Source organism: Brassica oleracea, chromosome C3, assembly GCF_000695525.1.
Source record: "Brassica oleracea var. oleracea cultivar TO1000 chromosome C3, BOL, whole genome shotgun sequence".
In the NCBI taxonomy this organism is placed as follows: Eukaryota; Viridiplantae; Streptophyta; class Magnoliopsida; order Brassicales; family Brassicaceae; genus Brassica; species Brassica oleracea.
The window spans coordinates 28,820,059-28,835,520 of record NC_027750.1 but is presented as its reverse complement, the minus strand read 5'-3'; the positions used below and the strand labels follow the sequence as shown (position 1 = coordinate 28,835,520).

The window sequence follows — 15,462 nt, the reverse complement described above, 5'->3', positions numbered from 1 at the left end:
TTGGACTGTCATAACTCTGGACAGACAGTAGCTTGGGGTCGTGTGTTTTCAACAGATCCAGCAGACAAGGTTCATTTCATCCCTTTAGGTCCCAATGCTTCTAAGGTCTTGGTAGAGGTTTCCAAGATGGATGATGCACGAGTGTGGAGACCAAACTCTGAAATTGAAGTCATAGGTGATGCAGTAGGGAGCATAGTGGCGTGGCCAACTGATAAGATTGTTTTCATATGAGTGATGAGTTGTGAAATTGAGAACTTTCAATTGTCTTAGTACTTGTCATAATTATGAGTTTCATGTAATGTTGAACTTAAAAATGAGTGTATCTTTATTATAATAAAATTTCTATTTCTAAATCCGAAATTTATGTTTCTAAAAATAGTTAAAAATATTTATATATATATAATATATATAAATTATAAATACCGAAACGAAGCTACTTTAAAAGAGTATAGAGACAGTAGCATTTATATAACTGCTATGGTAATATTAACTATGGCTTTTTAAAACCGCTATTAAATAATATTTGATCGCGTTAATAAAGCACTATTATATAATATATAATAGCATTAATAAACCTCTATTGTATATCGGAATACGATAGCAGCGCGAAAAAGCGCTATCTAAAGTCTTCGACCTATTATAACGGGCGATGACATAGCGCTTGCAATAACGCTATGGTATCTATAGATAGCGGTTTTCAGCCGCTAAGAAAACCATTTTTTCTTGTAGTTCCGAGGGTTTTACCTTCTTTACACGCACATAGCCTTCAACTCTACAACCTCCTGTAACTGGTGCCTTTTTAAGAAGTTTTGCTGTGTCATTGGATACACCCCAATCCAAAGCTAGCTTGTGTGTCTCCGGGTGGATTGGTACTACCAGTTCATCCACCATCTGCAAGAAAGAAACTCAATTAAAAAGATATGATGTCTTGTGCATGTATATGTATATATAACTACTAGACGAACTAATGAACACACATAGATATAATGTTAACTAATTTGGGTTTTGTCTACCTTAACGATACTCTCTGTGTCCCGATCTCCATAGTAAGATTCATGTTCGTGGTGTCCATGGTCCTCTCTGAAAACAACAAAGCAGGGAACACTGTCTGTCATAAGGAATATTTTTGGCACCAACATACATGTGGTTCACATAAGCTTACGTACGGAAGGTATAGTTCAAAGGAAGATCAGGAAACTATTTTAAGACAATGATTGACTCATAAGGTTAAGCAGAAGATACAAAGAACTATAACTACGCTAGTAGCTGGAAGTTTTAAAAAATCTAATCAGATGGTTTCTTACTTAAGTTCACTGCCTTTGCGGAAAATCCGAATAGATGGATAGCCTTGTATATGGTTCCTGAAAAAATATATCCAATCACTGTTCTGCTTCCCATACATACTTAAACAGCAGCCATTAAAATATGAGCAAACAAGCAAGAAACAAACAAGTCACCAGCTTCCTAGTACCTCCTACATAGCGCAGGTTCTTCTGTGCAATCAACACTTCCTAGAAGAACACGCCCATCAGTGTCAGGATCATATCTGTAGCAGAGATATTAACATGACTATGTTTCAGAAATAAATAAATATATCAGCCACCGTTACTTAAGGAACCTTCAAAACTTAATAAAAAACGCACAAGAGTTTAATGCAAACCTCTGTTTTATAATGGTAGCTGCTTTCTCCCAAGACGGTTTCTGAAACGAATAGTAGAAAAACATAACCAAACATGAACGATGATTTCTTCATTGTTAGACATGTACTGCGTTACATAATAACCGTAAAAGCTACAAAAGTAAAAGAAGCACAAGAAACTACTAATAAGAGAATCACCAGACGATTACTCCAGTAACACCATGGTGCATTAAAGTTAACGATCAATAATGGAAAGCTGCATAAAAAAAGTCATTTTACGTCAATCCATATTCATACCTTCAGACAGGACTGACTCCTACACATCCACAAAGATAAAAAAAGAAGCTGCCTACTCACTGGTGTGACAATGATTCAAAACCACCATTGGTTAATTGTATTGCACCATCAGGAAACTCTTGCTTAATCTCTTCTCCATGGTTGATGTGATGTGATGCAAGGCCAGAGTGGAACTCTCCACCGGTGGTCTTTAAATGCGGATCAATTGGAAACTTGCGAACTGTTTTTGTTATATTCAACCTGTTCTGAAAATTCAAACATCAAAATTACATCTAGGCCTCAGTTAACCATATATTAAATAATATGCAGGCTATATATATCATAGGCTTGGTTATTAAGTCTTGCTTTTAACATAATACATAACAAGTTCTGCAAAACTGAAACATGGACTCAGAAATAAGATCATAAGCTTCAAGTTTTCAAATAATTGAGAGGATGGTATTACTAAACTTCACCTAATAACTTTGATGATTACAACTACTAAAATAAATATGAACATTGGTCTAAATCCTTATCATCATTGCACGACCAACTCAAGTTGCTTCTATAGATAATTTATCATGCAGTATCATATAACCAAAACATATATTCTCTGATACTGAAGAAAAACGTCAAGATTTTTTTGTATGATAATCATAGACAATTAAATTGGAAGATGCATCCAAAACAGTTAGAATGGGATCATCAAAGACATGAGAGTTATGAGGAGAGACTTACTGTTCCTAACGCGTCACTCACGTCAAGGGATGCAAATTCACAAGAAAGGGCAGGAAAGCTACAAATAGAAAAAAGATACGAAAACAAATGTTAGCTTATATAGCAATGATTCGACAAGAAAAACATTACTTTATGAATATCTAGTGACTATTATTCATGTTCCCTAGACATCTAGAGCAGATTTCAATATCAATCAACAAAGAAAAAAAATGAAAAAAAAAATGAAAACTGATTAACCAGTTACGTAAAACAATATCTAAACCTGATGTTGAAATCAATGCGTAAGAAGTCCCCATCAGAGCTCATGTCAACAACGACAGCTGTTGTAGTGGTGACTTCCAAATAACTACTCAGCTCCTGCAAGATACAAAGATCATGCATGTCTTGTCTTAATCAAAACAGCGAGAAAGCGATTACCATAAATAAGAAGGATTTTACCATTCCAAAGAGAAGCATCATAACGAGAGCAGCTACGATGGATAAGCCAGCGCCAGAGAAAGATGCCTCTGTCAAATCTCTCGGGATTTTTCTTGAACAACAAGGCACCTCGAAAGTCAGATCATTGAAAGAATTATCAAAGGACAACGAAAATCAACGTAAAAATGTATACTTGACGACAATCCAAAGGAGTAAACTAATCACATTCATTCCAACAATGTGAATGTTCATGTGCACATGCATCACAGGAAATGAGAAATGCAAGAGAGAGATGAGAGGGTCGCACCTGTAGAAATCAACAGATTTGAGTTTGGTGGGGGAAACCATAGCTGCTGCTGAGAAAAGACGACGGTGAAAGAGAGATCTAGTGATGGAATGAAGAAGAAGAGTTAACTCTTTCTCCCTTTTTTTCTCTAATGCCGAATCAGTGATTCACCGTGGCGTGAAGTTGAAGGAAACCTTTGTGTTTCCAATCTCTTTACCTTTTTTTATTATAACGTTTTTTTTTTTTTTCGGTCAACCTAGGGTAGAAAAGAAACCAACCCGAAAAGCCAAACCGATCCAAAAAAGTGTAGCCAAACAGAACTGATCTGGCCATTCTTCGGGTGATGATACCATCTTCACTGATTGAGAACCGAACTACGTCTGAAAAGTTAAGGTCTTTATACACTTCATAGCCCATATCAAAGCTTCTTTGGAGATTCATCGCCTCCATCATCTTTTCATCTGAACCTACAGTTCTGCAGAACCATCTCTGTCTCGAGAATTTATCTTGCTCCCTTCATGCGATCGAAAAACAGATTATGGAATGTCCTAAGGATTGCCAATCAGACGCCCATAGAACCACGCGGTGCCTTTCGAGGGAATCGTAAGTTGAGCTTCTACCCACACCATTCTCTTGACTTCCGCTATCCGAAGTCTTTTCTGTGGGTTACCATTTTTGTTGTTAAAAATCTTATTGTTTTGTTCTTCAAAATATACCACAAGATCCAAAGAAAGGTGCTGAAATCATATTCTTTGGGGAATCTCCAGAAAAGATAATCTATAATTGTATGAAGGAGTTGTGAAATTCCCGGAGAGGGGGGGGGTCGAAAAGGAATTTTTGATAAAGACGATGTTTGCAGTGGACATCCAAAGAGAACATGATTAATTGATTCTTCCTCTGCACCACAAATACTACATCGGATATCACAGCCAATACCCCGCGCTTTCAAATTTTTTGCAACCGGTATAGTACCCGATATAACTTGGCAGACAAAATGTCACAACTTTGGAGAACATTTCAGTTTCCAAATGAAAAAGCCAACAACGTTTTGGTATCCGGACCATAAGAAACCGTACATTGTTCCTTATCTGGATATAGAGATTCAATCTTATATCTTGATTTAACAGTATATTTACCGGTCTCTATGAATAGCCAACCAGAAGAATCAGGCCTACAATTCTGACTTATGGCTAAGCCTTTGATGATCTTCACGTCATCTAGATGTATATATGCATTAAGCAGATCCACATGCCATGAAACAAATTTTGGGTTGATGAGATTTTCCACCTTTAGAGAATGGTTTTAAAATTATGGTTGAGTTTTTGATATTGCTGACCTTAGACGAGGAGCGGAAATCTACAGGTCATTCCATACTGAAATGGATTGGTCGTTTTCCACTCTTTTGATTAGCCATTTTTTATCCAGAGATTTAGCTGAACAAATACTTCTACAGCAAAACGATCGTGAGTAAGATCTGTGTAGATCCAATGGATCTTTTTTTTTGAAAATACCGACCTTTAAAAACTTTTGAGAACAAACAATCTGGTTTGTCCGTTAAGCGCCCTAATTGCTTTGCCAATAAAACTGAATTAAAATCATGAAGATCTCGAAAACTTAAACCTCATTCTTCCTTGTGTTTGCATACTTTATCCCAAGAGGACCAATGAATTTTTTTCTTATTTCCGTTACTACTCCAGCAAAAGTGAGCAATTGCCCATGTTATTTTCTTCGTAACCGTCTTTCATAGTCTGAAACATGACATGACATGATTTGGCATCGCCGGTGTTATTGATTTTATCATTACTTCTTTCTTACCTTTAGTAGAAACCTAAGTATCCAACTTTTAATCTTATTATTTATCATTTCATCTAAAAAGCCGAATATTTGAGTTTTAGAACCTTCCAGATTTCTCTGGTATACCTAAATAGATTAGTAAAATATATAGAAATTAAAAAGTCTAGCTGTTTTGATTCTGGGACCTTGTTACCGGATTTCTCGAAATTTATTAATTGTCCCGATACAGTTTCATAGTCTTTAAGAAGCCGAAGGATAACTCCACATTCTCAGGTTTGCAATTTTTTTGGAATAAATGATTAAAAATAAATATATATTTTACTAATCTATGTAGAGAAATTAATTCTGTAAGTTTATACCAAAAAAATGGCAGTAGCATTCTCAGGTAAGGTTGTCACATGTAAGTTGATACGCTATCTAGTAATTTTTGATATTGAACCCCAAAAGTTTATTTTATTTTCAAAAGACACCCCTTTATTCTGATTTTTTTTGTATACTTGTTATATTATCTCGGATCTTTCTATTCCACTCTCTCCTCTTCTCAGCTGCTCTCCGCCGAAGTACCGCAGTTCCGGCCACCAGGTAAATCAAGCTTCACCTTCTTCCTTTGTCAAGTGTTAGATTCTCCAAGGGCTAACTTACGCCGGTACTCGAAATCTGTAGCTTACGTTTTAGATTTAAGGTTTTTTACTCCTCTTGGGAATTTACGAATTAGGGTTTTGCGATTCTGACGCGTTCTTAATCTGTGTTCCTTCCAGAAGGCTAAAGAAGAGACAAACGTCTCCGAGTATGGCTTCAGAGTCTCCGGTGAGGCACAGGCAGTCTCCTCGACGGAGAAGTCCATCTAGGTCTCCTTCGCCACGGACGAAGAGATTGAGAAGAGCTCAAGGTGAAAGGGTGGTTGGGAGAAGTAGGGACAGAGAAGACAGCAGAGGAAGGGAGAAGCGGGGAGGAGAGAGGGAAAGGGAGAGGAGAAGAAGAGAAGGAGATAAGGAGAGGACGAGGAGGGACGTAACAGATGTGGAAGTTGGGGATAAGAGAAGACGCGGCTCAGGGAGAGAGGAGACTGAAGAAAGGAAGAGAGCAGGAGCAGACGATGAGAGACAAACTAGAGGAATACGTGAGAGGTCTCCTTCACCGTTAGATAGGAGTAGTCGCAAGAGTAGGCGTTCACCAGAGAGAGCTCCTGCATCAAGGCACGACGAGGTATCAGATGATTTCAACTACTTCTATGTGCAGCTTTGTCTTTCTTTAGCCCAATTTTTCTGACTGAAAAAAGATAATTTGATTGAAAACTGTTTAGCTTTAGTGTATGCTGGTAAAGGTTGCCTTTTGCTGCTACTGATACTCTCATGTTTCACATATTACATAGTTTGGATCCTTTGATTTAGCCTGTCTATCGCCTGACTTTGTAACTAGAACTTGCGATCAGCAATTTTATTGCTGAATGTGAGTTAAGATAGTTTCTCATGTGCCCTTCAGCATGTCCAGGGACACTCAATTCCTATGTTTCTTTCTTTTTCTTATGAAAGCTCATTTTATAGACTGGTTGATTTTGAAGTTTGAATAATTCTCCTGTATATTTTCTTGCATAGTTTTATCGTTTATAACATTTGTGCCATGCCTATCCATGACCAAAACCCTTCATTATTTTTTGTGAGTCGCAAGTTTTGGCACTTCTTCACTCATTTTTATCTCCTTTTATCTATCTTTTCAGGGATCTAATGCAAGAGGGAGCGGCGAGGAACCGTAAGTTTTCTTCTTAAAAGATTAACCTTTACAATCTTTTCACTCTTTGGTTTAACCATGTTACGGGTTTTCTTTAACAGCAATGATGAAGATGATTCGATTGCTAAAATGAAAGCTGCTGAAGAAGCTTTGGCAGCAAAGAAAAAGGTATCATCATATGAAGCATCTACTAATATTAAATCTCCAGTGTAGTTTATCCATGTATTGAGGCTTTAGTGCCAACTTTGTTATGTCTTGCAGGAAGAACCATCGTTTGAGCTATCAGGAAAACTTGCGGAAGAAACCAACAGATACAGAGGTGATGTTTCCATCTTGCATTTCAATTGCTAGCATTGCTTTCTCATGTCAACTTCTTCTACAGTGATCTTGTTATGTGTGTGAAACGTGTCCCTTTGCTGTTAGGGTGAATTTTTTTCTCCGACTTAATATGCATTTTTGTGCCTCTAATATATTAGTTCAGTAGCTAATGGCTAATGAGACTAAAAGCCTAGATATAAGGCATCTGGTATCAGCAAATTTTACATTGGCTGCAAATCCTGCTCTTTCTCGAATGAATGGAGATAGATTGAGGTTAATCGCCTAATAATTTATCATAGGCATGCGTCCCTGATTTGTTGAACCCTTTGCAGGTATCGCCATCCTCTTCAATGAGCCACCAGAGGCTAGAAAACCCAACAAAAGATGGAGACTTTATGTTTTCAAGGATAGCGAGCCACTGGATGGTGAGCCTTTCGACCTTCTAGTTTTCCATTTCTTAGTGTAATTGTGTGTTCACATACTTGATGCTCCATCTGTCAAAATAATGGTCCATTAGTCGTTAACGATTTAGTATCCATATGATAGCGTATTAGCAACAGTAGCCAAATTACTGCCTGATTAAGAGTTGTCACTGCGGCTATAATGAATATAGTCATGCGCTGTTAAATGAATCTGATACATTTGTCTGGTTTCTGGTGTCTATTCTGGTTTGAATCCTTAACTTAGTTTTGCATTTTAACTCTTTATGGCCTGAATCAGTTTTCTTGATGCGTGATTTTTGTGCATGTAAAATGTGTTGGGTTAACAGAGCCACTCCAGCTCCATCGCCAAAGCTGCTATCTCTTTGGACGTGAGAGAAGGATCGCTGACATTCCTACTGATCACCCTTCTTGCAGCAAGCAACATGCTGTTATCCAGTACCGGTAGATTTCTGATTTGTAATTCTACCCTTTAATAGTAATTTTTATGAACATGGATCTAATGGGAAGAAGGGTTTTATGTCAATATTAATGTCACCGTGAATGTCCTTTGTCACAGGGAAGTGACAGTGGAGAAACCAGATGGTATGGTGGAGAAGCAAGTGAAGTAAAAATCTGTTTGCTCTTTCATTTTGATTGAATTTTTTCAAAATTTCTGGCTGTAAGGTAAAATTTAATTTCCATTAATGCCACCTTGCAGGCCTTACCTGATGGATCTTGGCAGCACCAACAAGACGTACATCAATGTGAGTGCTGAATCGCATCTTTTCTTGATTGTTTCCTTGTCATGGTTTAGATTAAATGTTTGTATTATAGTGAACTGTTTATTTTTTGCTTTTTTCAGAAAGATCCTATTGAACCACAGCGCTACTATGAGCTTCGCGAGAAAGACACCATCAAGTTTGGTAACAGCAGGTATGCTACTGAAGAACATTGCAAATTTTCGGTTATTAATTATGAATAATGATCGTGTCTGTTCTCTTCTTAACCAATATTTGCTGGCTTGTATATTGTTTTGGTTAACACACTGTTGCTTGGTATCTGATTTCTCGTTACAATGTCTTGACGTATTCTGTTCTTTTGGTTTCAGTCGAGAGTACGTACTGTTGCACGAGGGTTCTGCGGAGTGAATTCAATCAGAGTCAAGCAGCAAGGAGATCGCTTTCGTCAGGGGTTTAAAGAGAGGATAGTTGAGCCAGCTTCGTTTCTACTTTCCTCAGATAGCGTATCTACTGTGTTGGTGACAGTCTCGACATTTTGTTAATACTTACCATTTAGAAAGCATTTGCTTACCTATCGAATGATAAACTCAGGAGATTTTTAATTTTGGTTTTGTAAGGTGACCCTTTGCTAAGAGAAAAAAGTTGGCATTTGGTAATGAGATCAAATTTTTAGTAGAGCTCCAGCCCTTTTGTGCATTGGAGACGAGCTAAGAGTTTTCAACTTAAGGTACTAAAAAAACATGACTTCTATGTAAGAAGATATTCAAGATTTGTCAAGCCTTTTGAGTGAAAAATCCACCAATAAACCACAGTAGTGGTATGTGAAGTCTGAAATTTGAATCTGCTTGAAGGAGGGAAATCGAAAACTCTAGATTTAATCTTCTTTGATTTATTTTTTTCTTGTCAAAAAATCTTCAAATCTCCTAATCGATCATTAAAATTACATACACAAAACAAAACAAAATAATAGTGCTTCAAAGCTTAAATCTGTTATATTAATTCGTTTCTCCATCTTCTTCGCTTTTGGTCATAGCTAAGTACTCGAGCGCAGTGACTACATCACTCATATTAGGTCTCGTTTCTGCTTCGTCTTGAAGACACATCGCTGCAACTGCAAGCGCTTGATACAATCCCTTCATCGGATACTTCCCTCCAAGCAACGGATCCGCCATTAACGTAAACTTTCTCCTATCTTTGAACAATGGACTCGCCTGTACATTTTAGCAACCCCACCAATCAAGAAAACACAAACTAATGATTAGAGAAATCGAAGGATGTTTGAGTTTCTTGTTACCCAAGTAACTAGATTCTGTTCTCGAGTTGGTTTTGTCGTGTCAATGACTCTTCTTCCTGTGATCATCTCCAAGAACACAACTCCAAAGCTGTACACATCGGACTTCATAGTGAGCTGTCCTGTGAGAGCATACTCAGGGGCACAGTAACCGTATGTTCCCATCACTCTAGTCGACACATGAGTCTGTCCACCGGTCGGACCAACTTTAGCTAAACCAAAATCCGAAAGCTTTGGGTTAAATTCTTGGTCAAGCAATATGTTGGAGGCCTTGAAATCTCTGTAGACCACAGGAGGATCAGCTGTTTCGTGTAGATACTCAAGCCCTCTCGCTGCTCCTGCCGCAACTTTCATCCTTGTGTCCCAATCCAACGGTTTGTTCTTGGTCCGCGCCAAATCTGAAATAGAAAAGCTAATTTTTAAAACTATAAAATGCATAGGTAATGATGTTTTGTAATGTTTTAGATGTATATATACCGAGAAGATGATCATCTAATGAGCCATTTGGCATATATTCATAGACAAGAATCCGTTGATCACCGTCTGCGCAGTATCCAACCAAGTTGACAAGGTTTTGGTGATGTAAGAGACTCAACATCATGACTTCCACAAGAAACTCTCTGTTCCCTTGGTAGCCATTCTTGTCTAGCTGCTTAACTGCAACAACCTATATAATACATGCAAGAATCAGATTCAAGAACAAGGATATGAAGAATATGTTGTAAGAAATAGTGGAAGTATATATACCTTTTCAGGGGTTTCTATGTGCCCTTTGTAAACCCTTCCAAAACCGCCTTCACCGAGCTGATTCTCGGGGTTAAAGTTCTTGGTGGCGACGCAGAGCTCTCTGAAGGTAAAGATCTGAGCACTTATGTTCCCTTTCCCAAGTTTTGATATCTCCTCGGATATGAATCTTCTCCTACTGCTATCTGCAAGTACATATGTCAGCTTGTTTTAGATAGAAAAACATGAAATCTGATAATGTATATTATGAAAATGATAATTAAAAAAAAAACTGGGACCTGTTTTATAAGAGATGTTTTCAAATCTTGAAAGAGTGTTGTTTGCATCAATGCAGTCTTTGATGCCTTGTCTTGATGATGATCGTCTGGTAAATTGTCTCTCGGACATACAACAGAACAAGCAATTCATTTTCATTCTGTCTATGTTTTTAAATGGATCTTCCTGGATTACTACTACAAGAAGATGATAGATTACTTGAAGTTCATGAATGTTGTTGAACCTCAAATCCAAAAGGGACAGAGACTCTCAGACGAACAAGATTTTTTTTTTTCTTTTTGTGTAAGATGGCAAAAGGGTTTGCTGAGAAAATAAGGTTTGGCCTTTGAAGAAACCAAAAATGAATCTGGTCTCTATGGCCTCAAAAGGAGAGAGAACAACAAAAAACAATGAGAAATCAATTTTGCTACTATGAACTCTTCCGTATGTTTGGTTTTTTATTTTATGTATATTTTTTTCCTTGAAAAAAAGAAATAAATGGATGGTGAAGGTTGATGAAAATCCATTGGAAGAGAATTAAGATCAAGTAAAACTATATTTGGTTTTGCAATATATTTATCCATTTCCCATATTCCTATTAATATCCTCTTCTAAATTTGAAATATTTCAGATATCTCACAAATAAGGATGGTAAATATTAAACATTGTTTTTTCATAAGATTATACTGGCAGATACTGCAGTTGAAGTCAGTTACAAGCACTTAATTACACTAAACTGAGTTAAAGAAGGTCACAAGAACCGCCATGTTTCTAACCGCAGAGGAAACTTGTATTGATATCTTAAGTATGTTTCGCAGAGTTGTTGTTATTCCAATAGATTGAATAATACTTAGAAAACTTTACTCGCAAGAAAATGGTTCCAAGAAAGAAGAAAACAAGATACTTAAAAATCCACTTACAACTAACAGCACTAAATGTCTGCCAAAAAACTGGATGAAACACTCTAAAATTTAAAACTTGATAAGAATCAGTAGAACCATCCTAGGACACGCCATGGCTAGGTGTTTTCTTTTTACTTTTCTTGTTGAAGATGGAGTTAATAATTGTACATTCGAGCTGTTTAGCAGTACTTTACACAAAAGATTACTTTCTTAAAATGGAGAATTTATCTTCAAAACATAATCAGATTTCTCAGCAGCATTATTTGCTACTTTTTCTGTATTTGTGAGAATAATGTCGTTTTATGAAAATAGGATAAAAAAGTTATCTTAGCTGGAGACCTTAAGTAAAGATTACTAGCATGAGAAATTGTCTTCGCATAACTTATTCTCGGCCTCCGTAACATTTTCTAGCAAGAGAGAAGCCAATTTCTAAAACTATGTATCACATCCGATGATGGACCATGTATCCAATTAGATATATATTTGCCGTTCTCATAAGTACAAATAAATTTTGAAGATCAACTTCCATATGGGTCACAGCTGAGATGACTGTATCAGAAAAAATAACATCCACATGATGAGTTTCAATCACTGGAGATTCTTATATAGCAGAATGAAAACAATGTGAGCTTATTTGTAATGTTTTTTTTTTTGTAATGTTGTTTGAGCTTTTTCCTTTGTCAATCAATGGCAAGAACACATAAAAATCCATTGCCAAATTCTTTAATATCCTCATCATATTTTGAAATGTCTAGATATATTATAGAAATATTAAAAGAAGAATGACATACTAATTAAAACGTTGTTATTCATAGTTCTACTGCCAGATACTGCAGTTGAAGTTAAGCACTTCAGTACACTAAACTGAGATAAAGAAGATCACAAGAACCGCCATGGTCCTAACCGGAGAGAAAACTTGTATTGCTTTTGCCATTGCCTTTGTTGGCGTAGAGTTCTTGCTTTTTACATCAGGAAGTGGTGGTTCCATGACATCTGACTCAACTAGTAATGGATAAGGAGCTTGAGCTGGTGAAAGAAGCCTTGGATTCCCGAAAGGCAAGAGCTCACCGGTTCTAAACATACTCATCTCTCTGTAGCATTGGCTCTCTGCAATCAAACATCATCTCAGATTATCTCAAGAAAACTTTAAAGAAAGCAAGAGAGAAGAGTTGTTTTTACTTCTGTATCTTGCAGTGGTCGCTGGGAAGTCAGTGATGATGCCATCAATCTTAACAGCTTGGACAAAGAAGTCTATCTCCACAGTTGAATCCGAGAAAAGATCAAACGGTTGAGTTACAAACTCGTTGCTAAACGTCTCTACGTACACACGAAACCCACTTGCTTTCAGCCTAGGAACAACATCTGTCTTCTTTTTAACAAGCCCTCCGTTGTAAGGAAGGACAGACTCCTTACTGATGACAATGGTGCCTGCAAAACTCATGATCTCTTTGATTGCTGAATCTGTGACATCACGTATGTCTTCATCCACTCTATAGACAAGTTCATCAGGATATATTAGCTTCTTTTCTTTAAAGTCCATTAAGACAGACTTATCAGTAGACTGGAACATGATTGCTATTGAAGTTGTCTGGCCTTCTTGAGTACTTAGTCTCTCCGTCTTATTTAGCACAGCATCAACCACGCTGATTCCTTGATGTTTAGCTAAGTACACTGCATTCTGAGAAAAAGGAAAAAAAAAGCTGCTTCAAGAAAGAATCATGTGTTGTGTTATTACTTGACACACAAGATTAGGAACAGAGCTCTTACCTCCACTTTTATCAAGACGCCTAAGAGAGAGTTGTAACGGTTTGCAAGAAACAGAAACTCTGATAACGTAAGAAACTTTCCAACGTTTTTGTTTCTTGGGTTTCTGAATAGGGCATGATCCTCTTTAGGATTCGAGATAACAGCTGCAATGAAGGGAAAAACAAAACTCTCTTCTAGATAATTTTAATTGAATCTTGAATTTAGTTTTGTAGTTTTTGTTCTTACGCTTCAATGTTTTTATCTGAGACATGGTCAAGCTGAAAGTGTAGATTCCACTTTTAGGCTGAATCTCTGCAACTGTTGATGACAGGTTTCTGAAGCTTGTGTCAAAGACATTAGTGGTGTTGAGAAGATCTATGGAGCTCATGCAAAAGGGGATCTTGTCCTTGGACATTTGAACATTGCAGTCAAGAATGTCAACCCCATCCTTAACAGCTTTCTCATATGCCAAGTCAGTACACCCTGGGAAGTCTCCACTAGCTCCATCGTTCGAGATAATAGTAACCACAGCTGCAAGATCAGATCAAAATCAGATAACAATTCAAAGATGTAGAGATGTGTTTACTCTGTGCATTATTACCAGGCTCCTCATCTTCTTTGGTGTCTAAATGAGAGAAGCAACCTGTGAAAAAGCAAACAAGAATGTTACTTTCTTTACCTCTAAAAGTACAACAAAGGAAGGTTTCTTTCTACTTACTGATGGCTCGGTATGGAGTCACTGGGAAGTCTGATAAGAAACCATCAACAGAGAAGTTTCCATTGTCAATAAAAGATAAATACTCAGCTGTTGGATCATAGCTGTAGTTATAAGCAAACACAAAATCATTGGCAAACTCCGAGGCGAAAACTTGTAAGCCTTGTCTATGAGCTTCTGTGACAAGTGACGTGTGGGGTTTCAGGTAAAGATCTGAACCTACTGGCCATATGTAAGACTTTGGAACAAGGATTCCAGATGAAAACGTTTTTATATAGCTTAGGTTCTTGGAAAGAGAGCTGTAAGTTTGGTTTGTGAAGGGCTCTATCTGGTCTTGATTCAGAAACCTAAAGATGAGCTTTGTCACATCCTTTTTCATGCTCTTAAGGAAACTGATCTCTGGAGAAGATATGAAGTCCACGCGTTTTGATAGAGAGACAACATAGTTTCTCATACTCAAATTATGTTGCCGGTAGAAAGCACTGTTCTGTAAGTATAGGAACAAGAAGAAGAAGAAGAAGAAGATTAGTTGTGTCTTAAGGATACAAGAGTATGTACATTATATATACCTGAATGTTTAACCAGAGGCCTGGAGCTCCTAGTTCTGCTACAATTTCAACAGTTAATATCTGGTAGGAACCGTCGAAAACTCCTGATCGTGACTTAATGTTCTGGACCACTGGTGGAATGATACTATCAGAAACTTTGTATGGAAACATTTGAAAAAGGGTTCAAGGTAGTACGCTTACAGTTCACATCAGAGAGGTCTTTCCATGTGAAATCAACAGAGAACCATTCTTTCTTATTTGGGTAAACGTCTTTGACATCAGAATAATTGTAGAGATTTAGATTAGGGAAACAGATTCCAACACCATCCTTTGTTAGTTGAAGATCACACCACAGAGCTAGGTTTAGTGAAGTGGTCACACTGACAAACTCATATGCTTTACTACTGGAATCTGGAAACACACCAGAGAACCCTGATATCTTGCATATTTGCATTGTTTTATCCATTCATTCATAAACATTTTCATCATAAAGATTAGGATTTAGACATGTTTAGGTTGCATTTTGCATACATGAGTCTCTATTAGGTACTGGAGTGCCACATGGAGTTCTTGGGGATGTTTGGAGCTCGAAAGAGGTGTAAAAATGATCATTGGACGAGCAGAGCGTTGGGAGCGACTTCCCGGAGCGACACCAGCAAGTCGCTCTGACCTGCCTTATCAGAGCGACCTTACCAGAGTGATGCGGAGAAGTCGCTCGCCATTTCATCCCGGTGGAAGCACAAAACGAAGCCCGGAGCGACCTCTCAGAGCGACCCACTGAGGTCGCTCCCGAAGTCCGGAGCGACTTGTTGGAGCGACACACCAAGGTCGCTCGCGTCCTCTCGTCCGGAGGCACCAAAGTCGAGCATCCTGGAGCGACCCCTCAGAGCGACCTACCAAGGT

At 37.7% G+C, this 15,462-nt stretch overlaps 4 protein-coding genes across 4 annotated transcripts in view; 1 reads left to right on the top strand and 3 right to left on the bottom strand.

The window, feature by feature from the left end:
• Window positions 1-3,470, bottom strand: part of LOC106328216 (protein disulfide-isomerase 5-3) — a 12,274-nt gene extending 8,804 nt beyond the window's left edge. The window contains exons 1-11 of the mRNA XM_013766614.1: window positions 3,378-3,470; window positions 3,092-3,182; window positions 2,916-3,010; window positions 2,654-2,711; window positions 1,997-2,181; window positions 1,838-1,895; window positions 1,661-1,701; window positions 1,472-1,546; window positions 1,305-1,361; window positions 1,014-1,080; window positions 745-891 (exon numbers count right to left, since the gene is read on the bottom strand). Coding sequence (XP_013622068.1) covers window positions 745-891; window positions 1,014-1,080; window positions 1,305-1,361; window positions 1,472-1,546; window positions 1,661-1,701; window positions 1,838-1,895; window positions 1,997-2,181; window positions 2,654-2,711; window positions 2,916-3,010; window positions 3,092-3,182; window positions 3,378-3,418 — 915 coding nt within the window. The 5' untranslated portion in view covers window positions 3,419-3,470. The remainder of the gene's footprint in view (window positions 1-744; window positions 892-1,013; window positions 1,081-1,304; window positions 1,362-1,471; window positions 1,547-1,660; window positions 1,702-1,837; window positions 1,896-1,996; window positions 2,182-2,653; window positions 2,712-2,915; window positions 3,011-3,091; window positions 3,183-3,377) is intronic.
• Window positions 3,471-5,652: 2,182 nt separating this feature from the next.
• On the top strand, window positions 5,653-9,014 carry LOC106335767 (FHA domain-containing protein DDL). Its single transcript, XM_013774374.1, has 11 exons — window positions 5,653-5,732; window positions 5,909-6,356; window positions 6,868-6,899; window positions 6,980-7,046; window positions 7,140-7,197; window positions 7,529-7,621; window positions 7,966-8,080; window positions 8,196-8,243; window positions 8,337-8,382; window positions 8,481-8,551; window positions 8,727-9,014. The coding sequence occupies exons 2-11, from the start codon at window positions 5,940-5,942 to the stop codon at window positions 8,764-8,766; spliced, it is 987 nt and encodes a 328-aa protein (XP_013629828.1). The 5' UTR covers window positions 5,653-5,732; window positions 5,909-5,939; the 3' UTR covers window positions 8,767-9,014.
• A 99-nt stretch (window positions 9,015-9,113) lies between these two features.
• LOC106335766 (serine/threonine-protein kinase CDL1-like) lies at window positions 9,114-11,082 on the bottom strand. The gene is made up of 5 exons (XM_013774373.1): window positions 10,672-11,082; window positions 10,397-10,578; window positions 10,127-10,316; window positions 9,653-10,047; window positions 9,114-9,569 (listed from the first exon to the last, which is right to left on the bottom strand). The coding sequence occupies exons 1-5, from the start codon at window positions 10,805-10,807 to the stop codon at window positions 9,354-9,356; spliced, it is 1,119 nt and encodes a 372-aa protein (XP_013629827.1). The 5' UTR covers window positions 10,808-11,082; the 3' UTR covers window positions 9,114-9,353.
• Window positions 11,083-12,189: 1,107 nt separating this feature from the next.
• LOC106335769 (glycerophosphodiester phosphodiesterase GDPDL5-like) overlaps window positions 12,190-15,462 on the bottom strand; it is a 4,294-nt gene continuing 1,021 nt past the window's right edge. Inside the window, exons 3-10 of the mRNA XM_013774376.1 lie at window positions 14,761-14,998; window positions 14,581-14,690; window positions 14,015-14,498; window positions 13,898-13,939; window positions 13,543-13,827; window positions 13,318-13,460; window positions 12,730-13,228; window positions 12,190-12,657 (exon numbers count right to left, since the gene is read on the bottom strand). Of these exons, the coding sequence (XP_013629830.1) occupies window positions 12,410-12,657; window positions 12,730-13,228; window positions 13,318-13,460; window positions 13,543-13,827; window positions 13,898-13,939; window positions 14,015-14,498; window positions 14,581-14,690; window positions 14,761-14,998 (2,049 nt within the window). The 3' untranslated portion in view covers window positions 12,190-12,409. The remainder of the gene's footprint in view (window positions 12,658-12,729; window positions 13,229-13,317; window positions 13,461-13,542; window positions 13,828-13,897; window positions 13,940-14,014; window positions 14,499-14,580; window positions 14,691-14,760; window positions 14,999-15,462) is intronic.